This window comes from Cetorhinus maximus, chromosome 5 (assembly GCF_964194155.1).
Source record: "Cetorhinus maximus chromosome 5, sCetMax3.hap1.1, whole genome shotgun sequence".
NCBI classification, from domain to species: domain Eukaryota; kingdom Metazoa; phylum Chordata; class Chondrichthyes; order Lamniformes; family Cetorhinidae; genus Cetorhinus; species Cetorhinus maximus.
In genome coordinates, this window is record NC_135883.1 from 77,484,601 (window position 1) to 77,501,192 (window position 16,592).

Below are 16,592 nucleotides of genomic sequence, written 5' to 3' on the forward strand. Positions count from 1 at the left end.
AGACTCCTGGCACATAGGAAGGTTCTGTCTGGGAGGGCCTTTCTCAACACCAGCCAAGCTATATTTTGGTGCTTGTTGGAAAGTTCTGGCGATGAGGCATTCTGCCAAATGACTTTGACAGTCTGCTCAGGGAACCATCTGACAGGATCCACCATCTCCTTTTCCCGCAGGATCTCTAAGACGTTACGTGCTGACCACTGCCTGATGGACTTGTGGTCAACCGTGTTTCTCTGCATAAACTTTTCCACGAGGGACAGGTGGTACAGCACGGTCCAACTACTTGGAGCGTTCCGCGGCAGTGTGGCCAGACCCATCCTTCGCAACACCGGGGACAGGTAGAACCTCAGCACGTAGTGATACTTGGTGTTTGCGTACCGAGGGTCTAAGCACAGCTTGATGCAGCCACACACAAAGGTGGCCATCAGGATGAGGGCGATGTTGGCCACGTTTTTTCCACGTTTACCTAAAGGTTTCTACATTGTGTATTTGCGAACAAAGTCCATTTTCCACCTCCTAGATAAAGCGGAAGATGGCTCAGGTGGTTGCCACAGCAGAGGATTGAGGAATGGGCCAGACCTGCCCCATGTACAGCAACACCGAGGGTGCTTCATGCCTGATGACCACGTTCTTACCTGCAATACAGAGGGAGCATCACTCCCACATGCCTGAATTTTTTCACCGTGGCTACTCGCTCCTTCCAGTTTCTAATGCATGCCCTGGTCCCTCCAAACCATATCCTCAGCACACTCAGGCAGTCTTGTCTGACGGTGAAGGGGACAAAGGATCAATCAGCCCAGCTTCCAAAGAACATGGCCTTGCTCTTGCCACGATTTACTTTGGCACTTGCCATTTCGAGCTGGCCGCAGATGTTGATCAGTCTGCGCACTGAAAGCAGATCCGAGCAGAAGACAGTGATGTCATCCACGTACAGGGAGACTTTGACCTGAGTGCTTCCACTGCCTGGGATCGCCACTCCTCATCCTCGAATCTTTCCTGATGGACTTGGCAAAGGGTGCAGTGCAACAAGCAGGACAAGAGAGGGAGGGCAGCCCTGTCTGACTCGGGTTTTAATTGGAAAGCTTTCTGATTCCCACCCATCGATTGTGCTACTGATGTTTGTGTAGAGCAGTTGGACCCTATTTCCAATGCAAGTGTAATCCTCCTTAAATAAGACGACTAAAACTGTACATAGTACTCTAGGTGTGGTCTCACCAATGCCCTGTACAGTTGAAGAAAGACTTAATTATTTTTATACTTCATCCTCTTTGCAATAAAGGCTAACATTCCATTTGCCTTCCTAGTTACTTGCTGTACCTGCATGCTGACTTTGTTTCATGGGTATGGATATTCAGATCTCTTTGTACCACAGAATTCTGCAGCTTCTCTCCATTTAAATAATATTTTGTTTTGCTGTTTTTCCTGAACAAAGTGAACAACCTCACCCTTTCCCAGATTAAAGTCCATCTGCCAATTTTTTTGCCCATTCACTGAACTAATCTATATAACTTTGCAGACTGTGTCCTCCTCACAACTTGCTTTCCAATTTACCTTTTGTATCATCAGCAAATTAGGCTACAATACATTGCCCCTTCACCCAAATTGTTCATATAGATTGTAAATAATTGAGGGCCCTGGATTGATCCCTGTGGCACCCCACTCGTTACAGTTTGTCAACTTGAGATTGACCCATTTACCCTGACTCTCTGTCAGTTGAAAAATCCTCTATGCATGCTCATATATTGTCCTCAACACACTGACATCTTGTTTCATGTAGTAACCTTTCATGCGGCACCTAGTCGAATGTCCTTTGGAAATCCAAATATACTATGTCCACTCATTTCTCATTTATCCACATCCTAAAGAACTCCAATAAATTTGTCAAACACGATTTCCCTTTCATAAAACTATGCTGATTCTGCTTGATTGTTGTATAATTTTCTAAATGTGTTGCTGCTATTTAATGGATCCCAGCATTTTCTCAAGCTAATCGACCAATTAGTTTCCTGCTTTCTGGTTCCCTCCTTTCTTGAATAGGGATGTTACATTTGTGGTTTTCCAATCCATTGAGACGTTTCCAGAACCTATGGAATTTTGGATAATAACGACGAATACATCCACTTTCTGTAGCCACTTCCTTGAAGAACCTAGGATGTCGGCTGTCAAGGCCAGGGCGTGTGTCAGCTTTTGGTCCCAATAATTTTTCTCATTCTTTTTTCTTTAGTTATAATTGTTTTGCACATTTATAACACTTCTTTCAGAAAAAATTTGCCCCGTTGTACACCTTTCATGATCACCAGACTTCTCAATGCTTTACAGCCAATCAAGTAGTTTTGAAGAGAAATCACTGTTGGAATACTGTAACTGGCTACATTCTAATTTAAAAGAACATTCGCGGTTTCACTGTCTTGTCTGGTTGCACTTGTGGTCTATTGGGCAACGCCCATTTTGGTCAGTTTCATAATTCCACTGTCTTAATCTATTTTGCCAATATTAGTAGGTATTTTATGCATGCATTTGCATACTGCAAATTAGAAATAGCATTGGGGACATAGCTCTTTCATGTAAACACTGCCTCCTATTATTAAACTACTGGACTAATGGAATGCAGCAGTTAAAATCGGATGTTTTGTTTTCTGTCCTGCAGTGAATTAGAGCACAAATTCTGTACTGGGGTTGCTCAGTTCATAGAACCATTCAAGTTTGCAATACAGGAGGCCATTCTGCTCGTTGAAACTGTGCTGGCTCCAGAACAATCTAAACCTATTCCCACTGCATTGTTCTTCTTGAGTCTTGCAATTTCCCCTGTGTTTTAAATTTTTATCCGCCTTTGCCTTCAAAATGCAGTGGTCTTTGCCTCAGCCATCCAATGGTAATGACTTTATGTCCAACAATCCTGAAAAGAAATTCCTCCATACAATTCTGTACTCTCAAAGTGATGATTTTTGATTGATAGCACCTTGTAATCTTGAGGTGAGATGACATCAAGGCAGCTTTTGACCAAGGTTGACATCAAGAAGGAGTACTAGCAAAACTGGAGTCAATGGGAATAAGGGGAACAACTTTCCAATGGTTGGAGTCATACCTAGCACAGAGGAAGATGGTCGTTGGAAATCAATCATTTCAGTCCCAGGGCATCACTGCATGAGTTGCTCAGGGTAGTGTTTTAGACTGACCATCTTTAGCTGCTTCATCAGTGATCTTTCCTCCATCACAAGGTCAGATGGTGGTGTTCACTGATGATTGCATTGTGTTCAGTACCATCCGTGTCTCAGATACTGAAACAGTCCATGTCCATATGCGGCAAGACCTGGACAACATTCAGGCTTGGGCGTGAGTGGCAAGTAATATTCGTACCATATAATTGGTAGACAATCACCATCTCCAACAGCAGAGAGTTTAACCATCTCCCCTTCATAATCAATGGCATTACCATCACGGAATCCTCTACGATCAATATCTTGAGGTTACCATTGACCAGAAACTGAACTGGAGCAGTCATGTGGCTCCAAGATCAGGTCAGAGGCTGGGAATTCTGTGGTGATTAACTCCCCTCCTGACTCTCAAAAGTTTATCCACCATCTACAGGGCACAAGTCAGGAATGTGGTGGATACTCTCCACTTGTCTGGATGATTGCAGCTGTAACAACATTCAAGAAACTTGACACCTGGAGAAAGTTTGCTTGGTACCTTAAATATTCGCTCCCTCCATCACCAATGCACAGTGGCAGCAATGTGTACTAGTTACAAGATGCACTGCAGCAACTCACCAAGACTCTTTGACAGCATCTTACAAACCTGTGATCTCTACTAACTAGAAGGACAAGGGTGGCAGATGTATGGGAACACCAGCACCTGCAAGTTCCCCTCCAAACCCCACACCATCCTGACTTGGAAATATATTGCCATTCCTTCACTGTTGCTGGGTCAAAATGCTGGAACTTCCTTCAAAACAGCACTGTGGGTGGAACTACACCACTTGGATTGCAGCAGTTCAAGAAGGCAGCTCACCACCACCTCTCAAAGCTAATTAGGGATGGGCAACAAACTCTGGCCTAGCCAGCGATGCCCACGTCCTATGAAAGAATAAAAAAAAAAAATGCCTTTCCCAACTTAAATGATGGTGGAAGTGAGAACATAGGTGGACTTGGCACTCACCTTTGGGATACACCACTTCCAAACCTTCTCCAGTCCAAGCCACACTGATTACCCCTAACTGTTTTTGTTCGCTGTCCAGGAACCAAAAATTTGTGTGTTACTATATTTCCTCTTCTATCATATTTCTGTATTTTTCTTTTCAAGCCTTTTGTGAGGTACCTTATTGACTGCCTTTTTGTATGTCTATGTTAATATCTGCAGCATTCCATGGTCAACCCAATTAAATTTTTCAAACATGACATGCTTTTAATAAATCTGTGCTGACTGTCTTTAGTTAGTCCATATATATCTAAACACTTGTTGATTTTGCCTTGAATATAGATTGTAAGCGTTTGGCCACAACTGATGGTAATAGTTGGTCTAGAAGGCTATTCTCTGGCACAACTGCAAAACTTGTATGTTTGAGGAGAATTCAGAAAATCGTGCCTTGCTACCTTCTGTCTGATTTCTTTGAGCAGCCCAGGGTGCGTGCTTTCCAGCTCCGGTAACTTATGCATCATGAGCTCTGCTATTCCTTTACAGGACCAATCCCTTTCCACAAGTGCCTCCTGCCCACCTCCAGCAAACCCATATTCTCAATTTCACTATTATTTGTAAACACTGAAATAATTTATTTCATAAATAATCTCCATACTATTATCCTCCACAATCAATTCCATTCATCCCAGAGTGGTCAAGCCTCTCATTTAAATTTTTACTTGTGTGTGTATAAAGCCTTCACTACTTCCTTTTTTTAAATATTCTCTAATCTTTCTTTTCTGTTCTAGGCTTTCTGATCTTTTCACCTTCCCACTATAGCTTTTTGATAGTTCTTGTAACTCGTATTGTTGGCCCTAACTTTTATCAGTGCTTTCCTTTTAAAGTTTATTTAGTTTTGGTCTCTTTGTATCCAAGGAGTCTTGCATTTGTTATCTTTATACCTCAGATTTTAAGCTCTCCCACAGCTAATTCTCTTGACTAACTTTTCAACCAAGTTAATTTGAGCCAGACCTCTGCCTTTCCCGAGTCCAGCATCCTTATTTTGACTCTTCTTCATTTTATGTAATCACATTGAACCCAACTGTATTGTGATCACTACTTCTCAGCTATTCTACCATTTGAACATCAGTTATTGTCCTCCTTCATTTCTCAGACCTAAATCAAGCTGTGTTGCTTTGCTTGTTGGATTACAAATTACCGAACTAAGAAGTAGCCCTGGGCAAATTTTGAAATATAATTCCTACTTGGGCCACATGCATTACACGTATCCCAGTCTATTGTGGGACAGTTAAAATCACACTAGATTATTCCATTGTTGATTTTGTACATATCTAAAAGGTGAAGTGCATGATTTGGTGCATCAGCTGCATATTGGCTTTGGAACAGCTTATCAGCACTTCCTTTGTGAATTCAGCTTCATAGCCAATACATATGGTGTATGTCAGCTGAACTGTTTTTCATTGAAGCTCTCAAAAGCTGCAACAAAATCTTTCATATTGACATTCAACGCAAGTCTGACTGCAAATAGTGAAGAATCTGTAATTTTCTATTTGAGTGGCTTTGTCAGTATTTTAACAAATAAAGCTGTTACTTTACCTAACCCAGAACTTCTTTGCATTAGTTTAAAAAAATGATCTGAAATAACAACAGAAAGTAGGCAGCAGGCTCAGTATATGAATCGATAGATTAACATTTCATGTGCAGACCTTTAGTTAGCTATTTTTAGATAAATGCAAATAATCCAACAGTTGCTTCAGTTCTTGCCGAGTTATATAGAGTTGTAGAATGTTCCATTAGCTTAATCTGCTTATCAACTGATGAAATTTGTATTGCATCTGAAAACTGGCAATGCGCATGTGTATATACACACAAGCCCAAAACGACAGGTTGTATGGTTCTGCTAAACCAGGTAATATACCAGTTTCAACCTAAGAAAGGAAACATTTCTTAACTTTATGCAGAAAACTTTGCCATCAGGCCCTCAAATTTGTTGCTATATAATGCTTATATTATTACTTTTATAAGCATAAGTATATTCACTCTATTGCCTCAACAGTGTGCCTTAGCTTATAAACTGCATCACAGTTTATATCCATGCCCTCCACTCTTGTTTTATACACCACCCTGTCTTAATAATTTGGTGCTCAGATTTTTATTTTGATGCTCCCCATTGTCCCAGCTATTATTCCTTCCTCAAGCCAATCACTGGTAGGGTATGTCCGCATGAGTCAGTGCGTCAAAATAAATTATTCCATTCAAAGGATTTTGAGATGTAATGCTTTGTAAATCTGAGTCTTGTTATTTTGATATAGGCCAGATTGACAGAACATTCCTATATTGAAAGCTGGGTTCCAGAGGGACAAAGGGCCAGCTAGACCCTTTAGGAATGTTAGCACCATGCTTTTGAGCAATTTCACAGTTGAGACCTCCATTATCTGCCACAATGGAAAAAGCTCCCTCTCTGCTTTGATGGTTAATCAAAAATTCCATGAATTTATTCCTGTTGGTGTAGCACAACAATGCTCTGGTACTGGAATGTAGGAAAGTGCAGTACACATAACAGAAGAACAATCAGTTTTTTTTAACCAAAAGATTAAGCACAATTAACCAGAGAAACACGAGTGCCCTATGCAGTGGGAGTTATCTCAAATTGTGGAGCATAATCAGGGTGATGGTGGTTATGCACACGTTTTTTGTTTTGTAAGATTATTTGGTGGCTCAACCTTTATTTTTGTGTGCCTTAGAAATTATGATCTGTTATTGTTATTGGAGGTAATGAATGGTCAGCCCTGGAATATTTACTTTGAGGGTGGAGTTGAATTTGAGGCCATTAGTAGCAGTTTGCCTGTTTTTGTTTGGTGGCCACAGCAGTTCATGTTCTTGCTGGAATTATCTTTTCACTTGAGATGGGTTGGTGATGTTGCTAATATTTCACTTTTCTACATTTGTCAAGCAGGGTTAATGGATGGCTTCAATTTCCCAGATCTGCCCTGATAATATTTCATTGTTGCTGAATAGCTGGAACCTTATACTGGGTGGGGTAGGACTGCACATGCAATTTTGGTACAATGTGAAAATTTTCTTTCTGCTTACCAAAGTAAGAGGATGATGGTGCTGAGAATGAAATGCTTTATAATTAAGGCAGCAGTTGTCAGCATTAAATGCTTTCAGGACAGGCACACCGTAGCTAAATGTCAAATCATGCACCCTTTATTTAGACCCAACAAAGGCCTTTAGCCCCAAATTCTGAAGAATGCCCTTTACGATGCTAGTATAACATTTTTACCTTTACCCCACACTAAACATCTTTAGACTTGTATAAATGACATTGCCAGTCACTACCAAATGGAAGGCAGTTTTGCATTTTACATACTGCTTGTGAGGATTAATTGCATGTGCATTTTGATGTATAACCAGTTAATTGATTTGTTCTTTTGGCGGAATTTGTTTTTAAATTAATGTTGGGCAGATCACATGGAAAATTAGCAGTTATTTAATAAATCTACTTAAACAGGTAGACTTCAATAAATACTTGAGTGCTACAAAATGTCTTACTTGCTTTTTCTCTGCTTTGTTTCAGCTGCTGTTTGTGTTGCTTGGTGACATCACAGCTCAAGTAGAACCCACTCCAAAGGCTGCTCTATCTCATTCTGGTAAATACTTTCACCATGATCGTGCAACAGGGGAAAAAATTTACTGTAATAAGTGCCCTGCAGGCACCCACGTGGCACAACATTGCACATCATCAACATTGCGTGTCTGCAGCCCCTGTAAAAATGGCACTTTCACTAAACATGAGAATGGCATTGATCACTGTCACACCTGCAGGTCCTGTGCGGCCCCGATGATTGAGAAGTTCCCATGTACTGCCTTTTCTGACCGTGAGTGCACTTGCCCACCTGGTACTTTTCTGTCTAACAAAATCTGTGTAGTGTATACAGTTTGTGCAATTGGTTTGCGTGTGAAGAAGAAGGGAAGTGAGACAGAAGATGTCAAGTGTAAACCATGCCCTCGCGGCACTTTCTCTGATGTGCCTTCCAGTCCGAGGTGCAAAACACTCACTAATTGTTCAGAACAGGCTCTGGTGATCTTAAAACCAGGAAACCGAGAAAGGGATAACGTCTGTGGCTTACCAAGCACAATTCGGGGTACAACTACCAACCCATCAAGCACAGAGTCAACTCGCCACAACAATGGAGTACTGCCTGATGCCCCCACTCCATCAGGTAATTATTCATGATTCAAATACACCTAGGCTAATGCATTGAAATTGAATTACATTCCCCATCACTTTTTTTTATTCACTCATGGGATGTGGGTGTCGCTGACTAGGCCAGCAATAGCACTTATTGCCCATCCCTAATTGCCCTTGGGGCCAGGTAAGGACATTAGTGAACCAGATGGGTTTTTAACCACAATCAGCATGGTTTCATGGTTTTATTGAATTCAAATTTCACCACCTGCTGTGGTGGGATTCAAACCCATGTTCCCCAGAGCATTACCAGTCCTGTGACAATACCACTACGCCACCACCTCCCCCTTGTAGTACGTGTTAACTTGATTTGCCCTTTTGATGAATCAATGAATTCTGAGAGTGTAGCATCTTGTGTTTAGCAGCATAATTACTGAAATCTGACTCTGGTCAAAGAGTATATGATTGGATCACACTGCAGCAAGGCAAATGCCATTTGAAGAAATGCAGTCAGTTTTTAAAAAAGAACCCTTATTTGAATCTTACAACTTGCACTTTTTAAAGTTGTAATGGATAAGAGACAAACATTTTGATTTTAGTATTGAAATGTTTGGACCTATTTATTAATACATTTAGTCTCAATCAGATAAATTTGCTAATACTCTATTGCAATTTATCTGAACTCAAAACAAAGCCAATACCTCAGAGGTGATCAAGTAAAATAACTGAACTTTAATGAGACATGAACTGCTTATTGAATATCTGTTTCTGCCCTGAAATACTTGACATGCTGTAATTGGCGACTGTCTAATTGATAGTAATGGTAATGATAAATTTGTGAACCTCTCCAATCGTGTTTCCACCCAAGCCACACCACTGAAACACTCCAAGTGACAAATGATCCCCTATGTGACTGAGAGTGATGCACTAACCATGCTTATCATTCTCAACCTGCCTGCAGCCTTTGACATGGTCAACCACACCATCCTTCTCTAACGCCTTTCCTCTGTTCTGCTGGACGGGACTGTCCTAGCTTGGTTTCATTCTCATCTACCCAATTGTAGTCGGAAAATATCCTGCAATGTCTTCTCTTCCTGCTTCTGTACAGTTCCCTGTGGAATTCCCCAGGCTCTATCCTTGTTGCCCCTTAACAACTTCAATCAAAAAGACAATGTCAGTTTGTATATGTATGCTAAAACACCCAGCTTACTTCGCCGCCTCCCCCCGACCCTTCCATTACCCTTCCATTGTCGACCTATTTGTATGACATCTAGTACTAGATGGTCAGAGATTTCTTCTAATTAAATATTGAGAAGATGGAAGCCATTGTGCTTAGCTCCTGCCATAAGCTGCACTCCCCATTGATAAATTTCATTCCTGTCCCTCACCGCTGTCTGAGGCTGAACTGGACTTTGCAACTTTGATATCATATGTGACCGTGAACTGTGCTCCCAATCCCATATCCTATCCATCACAAAGATCCCCGACTTCCACCTCTATAAAATTGCCCGTCTCTGCCTGAGCCTCAGCCCACTTGCTGTTGAAATCCTCAATTGTTCTTTTGTTACCTGCAAACTTGACTCTTTCAGTAGCCTCCTGGCCAGCCTCTCATCTTCCACCCTTGGTAAGCCTCTGTGTATGTATTCTAACTTGCCCCAAGTCCTTTTTGATACATTACACCTGTCCTTGCTGACATACACTGGTTCCTTGGTGAACAACAGTTTGAGTTTAAAATTGCCATCCTTGTGTTACAAATCCCTTTGTTACCTTGCCCCTCCCTACCTGTAACGTCCTCCAGCCTTGCAACCCTTAGAACTCGGTGTTGTTCCAATTCATGCCTCCTTTGCATCTCCAGTTTCCTTATCATTGGCTGCTGTGCATTCAGCTTCCTGGTCCCTAGGCTTTGGAATTCGTTCCCTAAATGCTCTGCCTTCCTACTCTCCTTTTTAAGATATTCTTTTAAAACTTAACTTTGACTAACTTGCCCTAAAATCACCTTATGTGGCTCTGCTAACACTGCTGTGAACTGCCTTGGGAATATTTTACCCATGGCATTGGACAAAAAAAATGGAGACCCACCGACCACCTAGTTGGGGCGAATTACTCGACAGGCCAAATGGCCTCTTTCGGTGCTTAAACCATTCTAGATTTTAATTTGCCTCTTTATTTGTCAATGATGCTTAAGCCAGTTATAGAACTGGCAGCAGTCGCCCTGGCTGAAATCAGTTGTTCTTAAACATCCTTATGTTACTGGGTATAACATACTGGGTATGCAGCAGCTTGTGAATTAGTTCAGTTGTTGTGCTGTTCACCTACATGTTTATAATAATAGCATGAACCCTTTGGAATATTGCGTTTTTTGACTAACCGGTTTTGATCCTTGCTTCTTCTGAGGTAAAGGAAACCATTTGATTTTAATATTTTGCAGGTATTCCTAATGAATTAAGCACCACTGCTACATCTACAACCACAAATTTACTCAGTGGAGTGACCAAAGAAGCACAGCTTTGGCATTCTCCTCAGTTACGCTCAAATTCAGCTCTGTCAGCTTCAATGAATTTTCAGCCAATAATGGAAACCTCAAAAGCTGGTGTTGATTTCAGACGTCCCAGGAAAGGCCCACCAAGGCCAAGCGCACATAAGCACTTTGACATAAATGAGCATTTACCATGGATGATTGTTCTCTTTCTGCTGTTGGTGCTGGTGGTGACAGTAGTCTGTAGCATCAAGAAAAGCTCCCGTGTGCTGAAGAAAGGCCCCAAACAAGACCCCAGCAGCATTGTTGAAAAAGCTGGTCTCAAGAAGCCTATTTCCCCTACTCCAAATAAAGAAAAGTGGATTTACTATTATAATGGACAAGGTAAGCAAACAAAGATATAAAGCTTCAATGTAATAAACTACAGTCACCTTTTAAGTTTAGAAATGCAATTATATTTATGTTCTAAGAGCCATCATTGCACCAGCATGGAAATTTTTTATGCGTTCATGGGGTGTGGACGCTGCTGGCTAGGCCAGCATTTATTGCCCACGCTAATTGCCCTTGAGAAGGTGGCGGTGAGATACCTTCTTGAACCCCTGCAGCCCATGTGGTGTAGGTACACCCACAGCACTGTTAGGGAGGAAGTTCCAGAATTTTGACCCAGCTACAGTGAAGGAATGGCAATAGACTTCCAAGTCAGGATGGTGAGTGGCTTGGAGGGGACTTCCAGGTGGTGGTGTTCCCATTTATCTGCAGCCCTTGTCATGCTAAATGGTAGTGGTTGTGAGTTTGGAAGGTGCTGTCTAAGGAGGCTTGATGAATTCTTGCAGTGCACCTTGTAGATGGTACACACTGCTGCCACTGTGCATTGGTGGTAGAGGGTGTGAATGTTTGTGGATGGGGTGTCATTCAAGCGGGCTGCTTTGTCCTGGATGGTGTCAAGCTTCTTGAGTATTGTTGGAGTTGCACTCATCTAGGCAAGTGGGGAGTATTCCATCACACGCCTCGCTTGTGCCTTTTCGATGGTGGACAGGCTTTGGGAAGTCAGGAGGTTGAGTTACTCGCCGCAGAATTCCTGGCCTCTGGCATGCTCTTGTAGCCACAGTACTTATATGGCTAGTCCAGTTCAATTTCTGGTCAATGATAACCTGCAGGGTGTTGATAGTGGGGTATTTATATAATAAATATAATTATATTTTGATAATTTCATTGAATGTCAAGGAGCAATGGTTGGATTCTCTCTTGTTGGAGATGGCTGGCACTTGTGTGGCATGAATATTACTTGAAACTTGTCAGCTCAAACCTTGATATTGTCCAGGGCTTGCTACATTTGGACATGGACTGCTTCAGTATCTGAGGAGTCGCAAATAGTGCTGAACATTGTGTAATCATCAGCGAACATCCCCACTCCTGACCTTATGATGGAAGGAAGATCATTGATGAAGCAGCTGAAGATGGTGGGGCTGAGGACACTACCCTGAGGAACTCCTGCAGTGATGTCCTGGAAATGAGATGATTGACATCCAACAACCATAACCATCTTCCTTTGTGCTGGGTATGATGCCAACCAGTGGAGAGTTTTCCATTGATTCCCATTGACTCCGTTTTTACTAGCGCTCCTTTCTGATGAATTTGTGATGTCCCCTCTGTTATTGGTAAAGAATTGAACAACTTTCGGGGTGACTGGTTTGCTCTGCTGTCTCGGTGGCTAACTTGTGGTTCTGAATAGTGCCAACAGCATGGGTTTGATTTCTGTTCCTGCTGAGGTAGACTTGGGGTATGTCCCTTTTGCTGCATGTGAGAGTGCAAGTCCATGGTAAACAACCATTGACAAAAATTGCCAAGAAAACAGCTCTGGATGAAGCATCAGACAATGAGCCAAGGACCAGCAATTGGGCAGAGCACACATACCACACTGCACTATACCATAGCATTCCATTAGAAACATAGAAACTAGGAGCATGAGTAGGTCATTCGGCCCTTCGAGCCTGCTCCGCTATTCATTATGATCATGGCTAATCATCCAACTCAATAGCCTGCTCCCGCTTTCTCCCCATACCCTTTGATCCCTTTCACCCCAAGAGGTATATCTAACTCCTTCTTGAAAGCATACAATGTTTTGGTCTCAACTACTTTCTGTGGTAACGAATTCCACAGGTTCACCACTCTCTGGGTGAAGAAATTTCTCCTCATCTCAGTCCTAAATGGTCTACCCCATATCCTCAGACTGTGGCCCCTGGTTCTGGACTCCCCCACCATTAGGAACATCCTTCCTGCATCTTCCCTGTCTAGTCCTGTTAGAATTTTATAGGTTTTTATGAGATTCTTCCCCCCACCACCCCCCATTCTCTGAACTCCAGTGAATACAATCCTAATCGACTCGATCTCTCCTCATCTACCAGTCCCGCCATCCCAGGAATCATTCGGGTAAACCTTCGCTGCAATCCCTCTATAACAAGTACATCCTTCCTCAGATAAGGAGACCAAAGCTGCACACAATATTCCAGGTGTGGTCTCACCAAAGCCCTGTACGATTGCAGCAAGCCATCCTTTTTCCTGTACTGAAATCCTCTCGCTACGAAGGCTAACATACCATTTGCCTTCTTTACCGCCTGCTGCACCTGCATGCTTACCTTCAGCGACTGGTGTACAAGGACACCCAGGTCTCGTTGCACATTCCCCTCTCTCAATTTATAGCCATTCAGATAATCTGCTTTCCTGTTTTTGCTACCAAAATGGATAACCTCACATTATCCACATTATACTGCATCTGCCATGCATTTGCCCACTCACTCAGCTTGTCCAAATCACACTGAAGCAACTCTGCAGCCTCCTCACAGCTCACCCTCCCACCCAGCTTTGTCATCTGCTTCAACACCAATGCCATCCAAGTCCAGCAGCGCCATGTGCAGTGTGGTTGAAGGCTCTGTCATTGCCCTGTGTTCTTACTCATCTGCCCTCGACTGAGAAATATGATAATCCATGCTGACTGTTACCTGTTAGTCACTTCACCAGCTTTTAATGGATCAAGTATCCTAAGCATCTATAATTGCTCTTAGGTTATGGTGTCAGAAAGTGGATATGAAATAATTTTTCCATCGTCTCCATTGTTCATGTATTTTTAAAATAAAAAATTTGTATCACAAGGGAGTGGCTTCAAGACTGGAGCATAATTTAGGAATATAGGACCACGAATGACCCTTTTATGGCCATCCAGTTGGATCATGGCTGATCTGTATCTTAACTCCATCTAACCATAACCGTTATTAGTCTTCTCTAACCAGAATCACTCAGGTTTGAAATTTTTGGGGAGACCATTCCAGATTTTCACACGCTTTGTGTGACAAAATACTTCCTGACATCACCTCTGAAAGACCAAGCTATAATTTTAGGATTATTTCCCTTTTGTTTTGGGCTCCTCTTACCAGACAAGATAGTTTCCCTCTCTTGTGGTTAACAATTTTGATCATAAACACTCAAATAGGTCACTCTATAATCTTCTGTATTCAAGAAAATACAAACCTCACCACTTCTGAGTTCAGTATATCCCCCTTGAGGTGCAGTGTGCAGGACTGAATGAGGTACTCCAGATGGGGTCTAGCTAGACTGTATACAACTGCAAAGTAGCTTCCACACTTTTTACATTCCAGCCCTCTTGTGATGAAGGCTAACAAACCCATTATCTTTTAAATTATTTTTTTTATACCTGTCCACTAGCTTTTAGCTGTTCTTGGGGCCCCTAAATCTGGGCTCATTCGTCGTTTATAGCTTCTTATCAAGTAGAAAATACTCTTAGTCGTTTGGTGGTATAGAAGTTGAGTATTGCTGAAAAAAGACATTTTGTCAAAGCTTTTTGTCTTGCACTCATAGGGACAATCACAAGAATAGCAATGTCAGGGGAAGCAACAGCTTTGTATGAGAAGAGAGTGCTGATTCGTTGGCAAGTTGGCTCTGGTTGGTAGAGGCGTTCCCATAGAGAATGCACCAGCTAATTGTGACTGACAGTGAACTGCTATGCAATGTTTGAAATTTAAACCAGGCAACTTGACTCTGGTCAAGGCATTACCCTGAGAAATGAACCAGCAAATGGCTATCACTTATTCTGTTTAGCTGAAACAGGTGCAATCTGTGTACATGTTCATTTTGTCTGCAAAAAACGGGGCCCTGTGTATTAATATATGTAGCTTCCGATACACTCAAACCCATCATGCTGCATCTCTGCCAACCTTAAACTTGGTTGTCAGTGTAATTCTTAGTACAATGAGGATTATTTATCAAATGTCATATCACGGAATCACATCTAATGTTGAACACTTCTTCGAGGTTTGCAAGCGTAGGCTGGTTGGGTACAGTCTGTACCTTGGCTGTTTCAAATAGCGACTGGGACTTGCTGTTTGTCATGATCCTCCGGTCTTTGGGGCATGTGGCCTACATGCCTAGCATTGCAATGGCAGCGAAATTCATATTCACATTACTTGTTTGTGTGATAGGCAGAACGTCTTTTTGGCTTGATGGCAGTGCCCTGTTGGTGGTGAATACCACTCATGTTGCTACTGCACAGTAGCAGTGTGAAACAGTTAGCTTCACCTGTTGCTCAAATTTTTGAGTTACCTTGCCCTTCCAGGGTAATCTGAGGTGGACTAGGCACTTTTCAGGGCCGAAAGAGACAGCCTTAGGCCCGTTCATGAGTTTGCGCAATATACGGTGTGAAATGATCTGATCAGGGTAGCCATTATCCCACAGGATGTCTTTGATGTGCCCTATTTCAGAATTTGAGCACATGAGAAACATGTCTTCAATGGAATGATACCTAACCTCCTATCCCGTGGATGATACGTTTGCTATATTTAAATCCGTAGCAGTATGTAACAATTTCCTTACATGTCTTAATGGGCTCCATCCTGCGCTAAAATGCTTGAAATGGAGCAGTCAAATGAACTGCCTTTCCTTGACGTACTAGTTGAGAAATGTGCCAGGGGTTTCTCTCCCACGGTCTAAAGCGAGCCTACTGTCACTGGGCAGTATGTACATTGGGATTCATACAGTTCCATGCGCTTTAAGATTGGCCTTCTCGGCTATCTCGTAAATAGGGTCCAAGCTTTTTGATCACCAAGCAAGCTAGATGCTGGTTCGTTCCTCAGGGTAATGCCTTGACCATTCAGAGTCAAGCTGCCTGGTTTAAATTTCAAACAATGCTTGGCAGTTAACTGTCAGTCACCATGAACTGGTGCATTCTCCATGGCAACATTTCTACCAATCAAAGCCAACTTGCCATCCAGCCAGCACTCTCTTCTCGTACAGTATAAAGTTGTTGCTTCCCTTGGCCTTAGTATTCTTGCGATTGTCCTGATGAGTGCAAGACAAAAAGTTTGACGAGATGTCTTTTTTCAGTAATACTCAAGAAAATACTCTGAACCACCTTGTAGGTCCAATGTGGATAAATTTACACTTTGCTACATTGACAAAATGCTGGCTGATGGTGTTCAATGTCCCATTGCAACTTTCTGCTTCCTACTTACTGTACAGCTAATGTCACCAGTAAACTTATTTATTACAGCTCACATTTCTTTACCTGAGACCTTTCGAAACATTGTGGCCCCAGTACAGATCCCGGGGGACATCACTAGTCTCTTAGTGCCAATTTGAATGCCTACCAATAACCTCTGCCTTTCTCCCACCTCCTAGCTAATTATCTTCCCAAGTCAACAGATTTCCTTCAAATTCATGTGCTCTCATTTTTGTTAATGGCCTCTTCTGTGGATTGCCTTCTGGAAGTCCTTATAAGTT

General features: G+C 42.2%; 1 protein-coding gene across 1 annotated transcript in view; it reads left to right on the forward strand.

Annotated features, from left to right (window-relative positions):
• The window catches only part of tnfrsf21 (tumor necrosis factor receptor superfamily, member 21), a 105,378-nt gene that overhangs the window by 17,519 nt on the left and 71,267 nt on the right, over positions 1–16,592 (forward strand). Inside the window, exons 2-3 of the mRNA XM_078542077.1 lie at positions 7,715–8,360; positions 10,755–11,186. Of these exons, the coding sequence (XP_078398203.1) occupies positions 7,715–8,360; positions 10,755–11,186 (1,078 nt within the window). The remainder of the gene's footprint in view (positions 1–7,714; positions 8,361–10,754; positions 11,187–16,592) is intronic.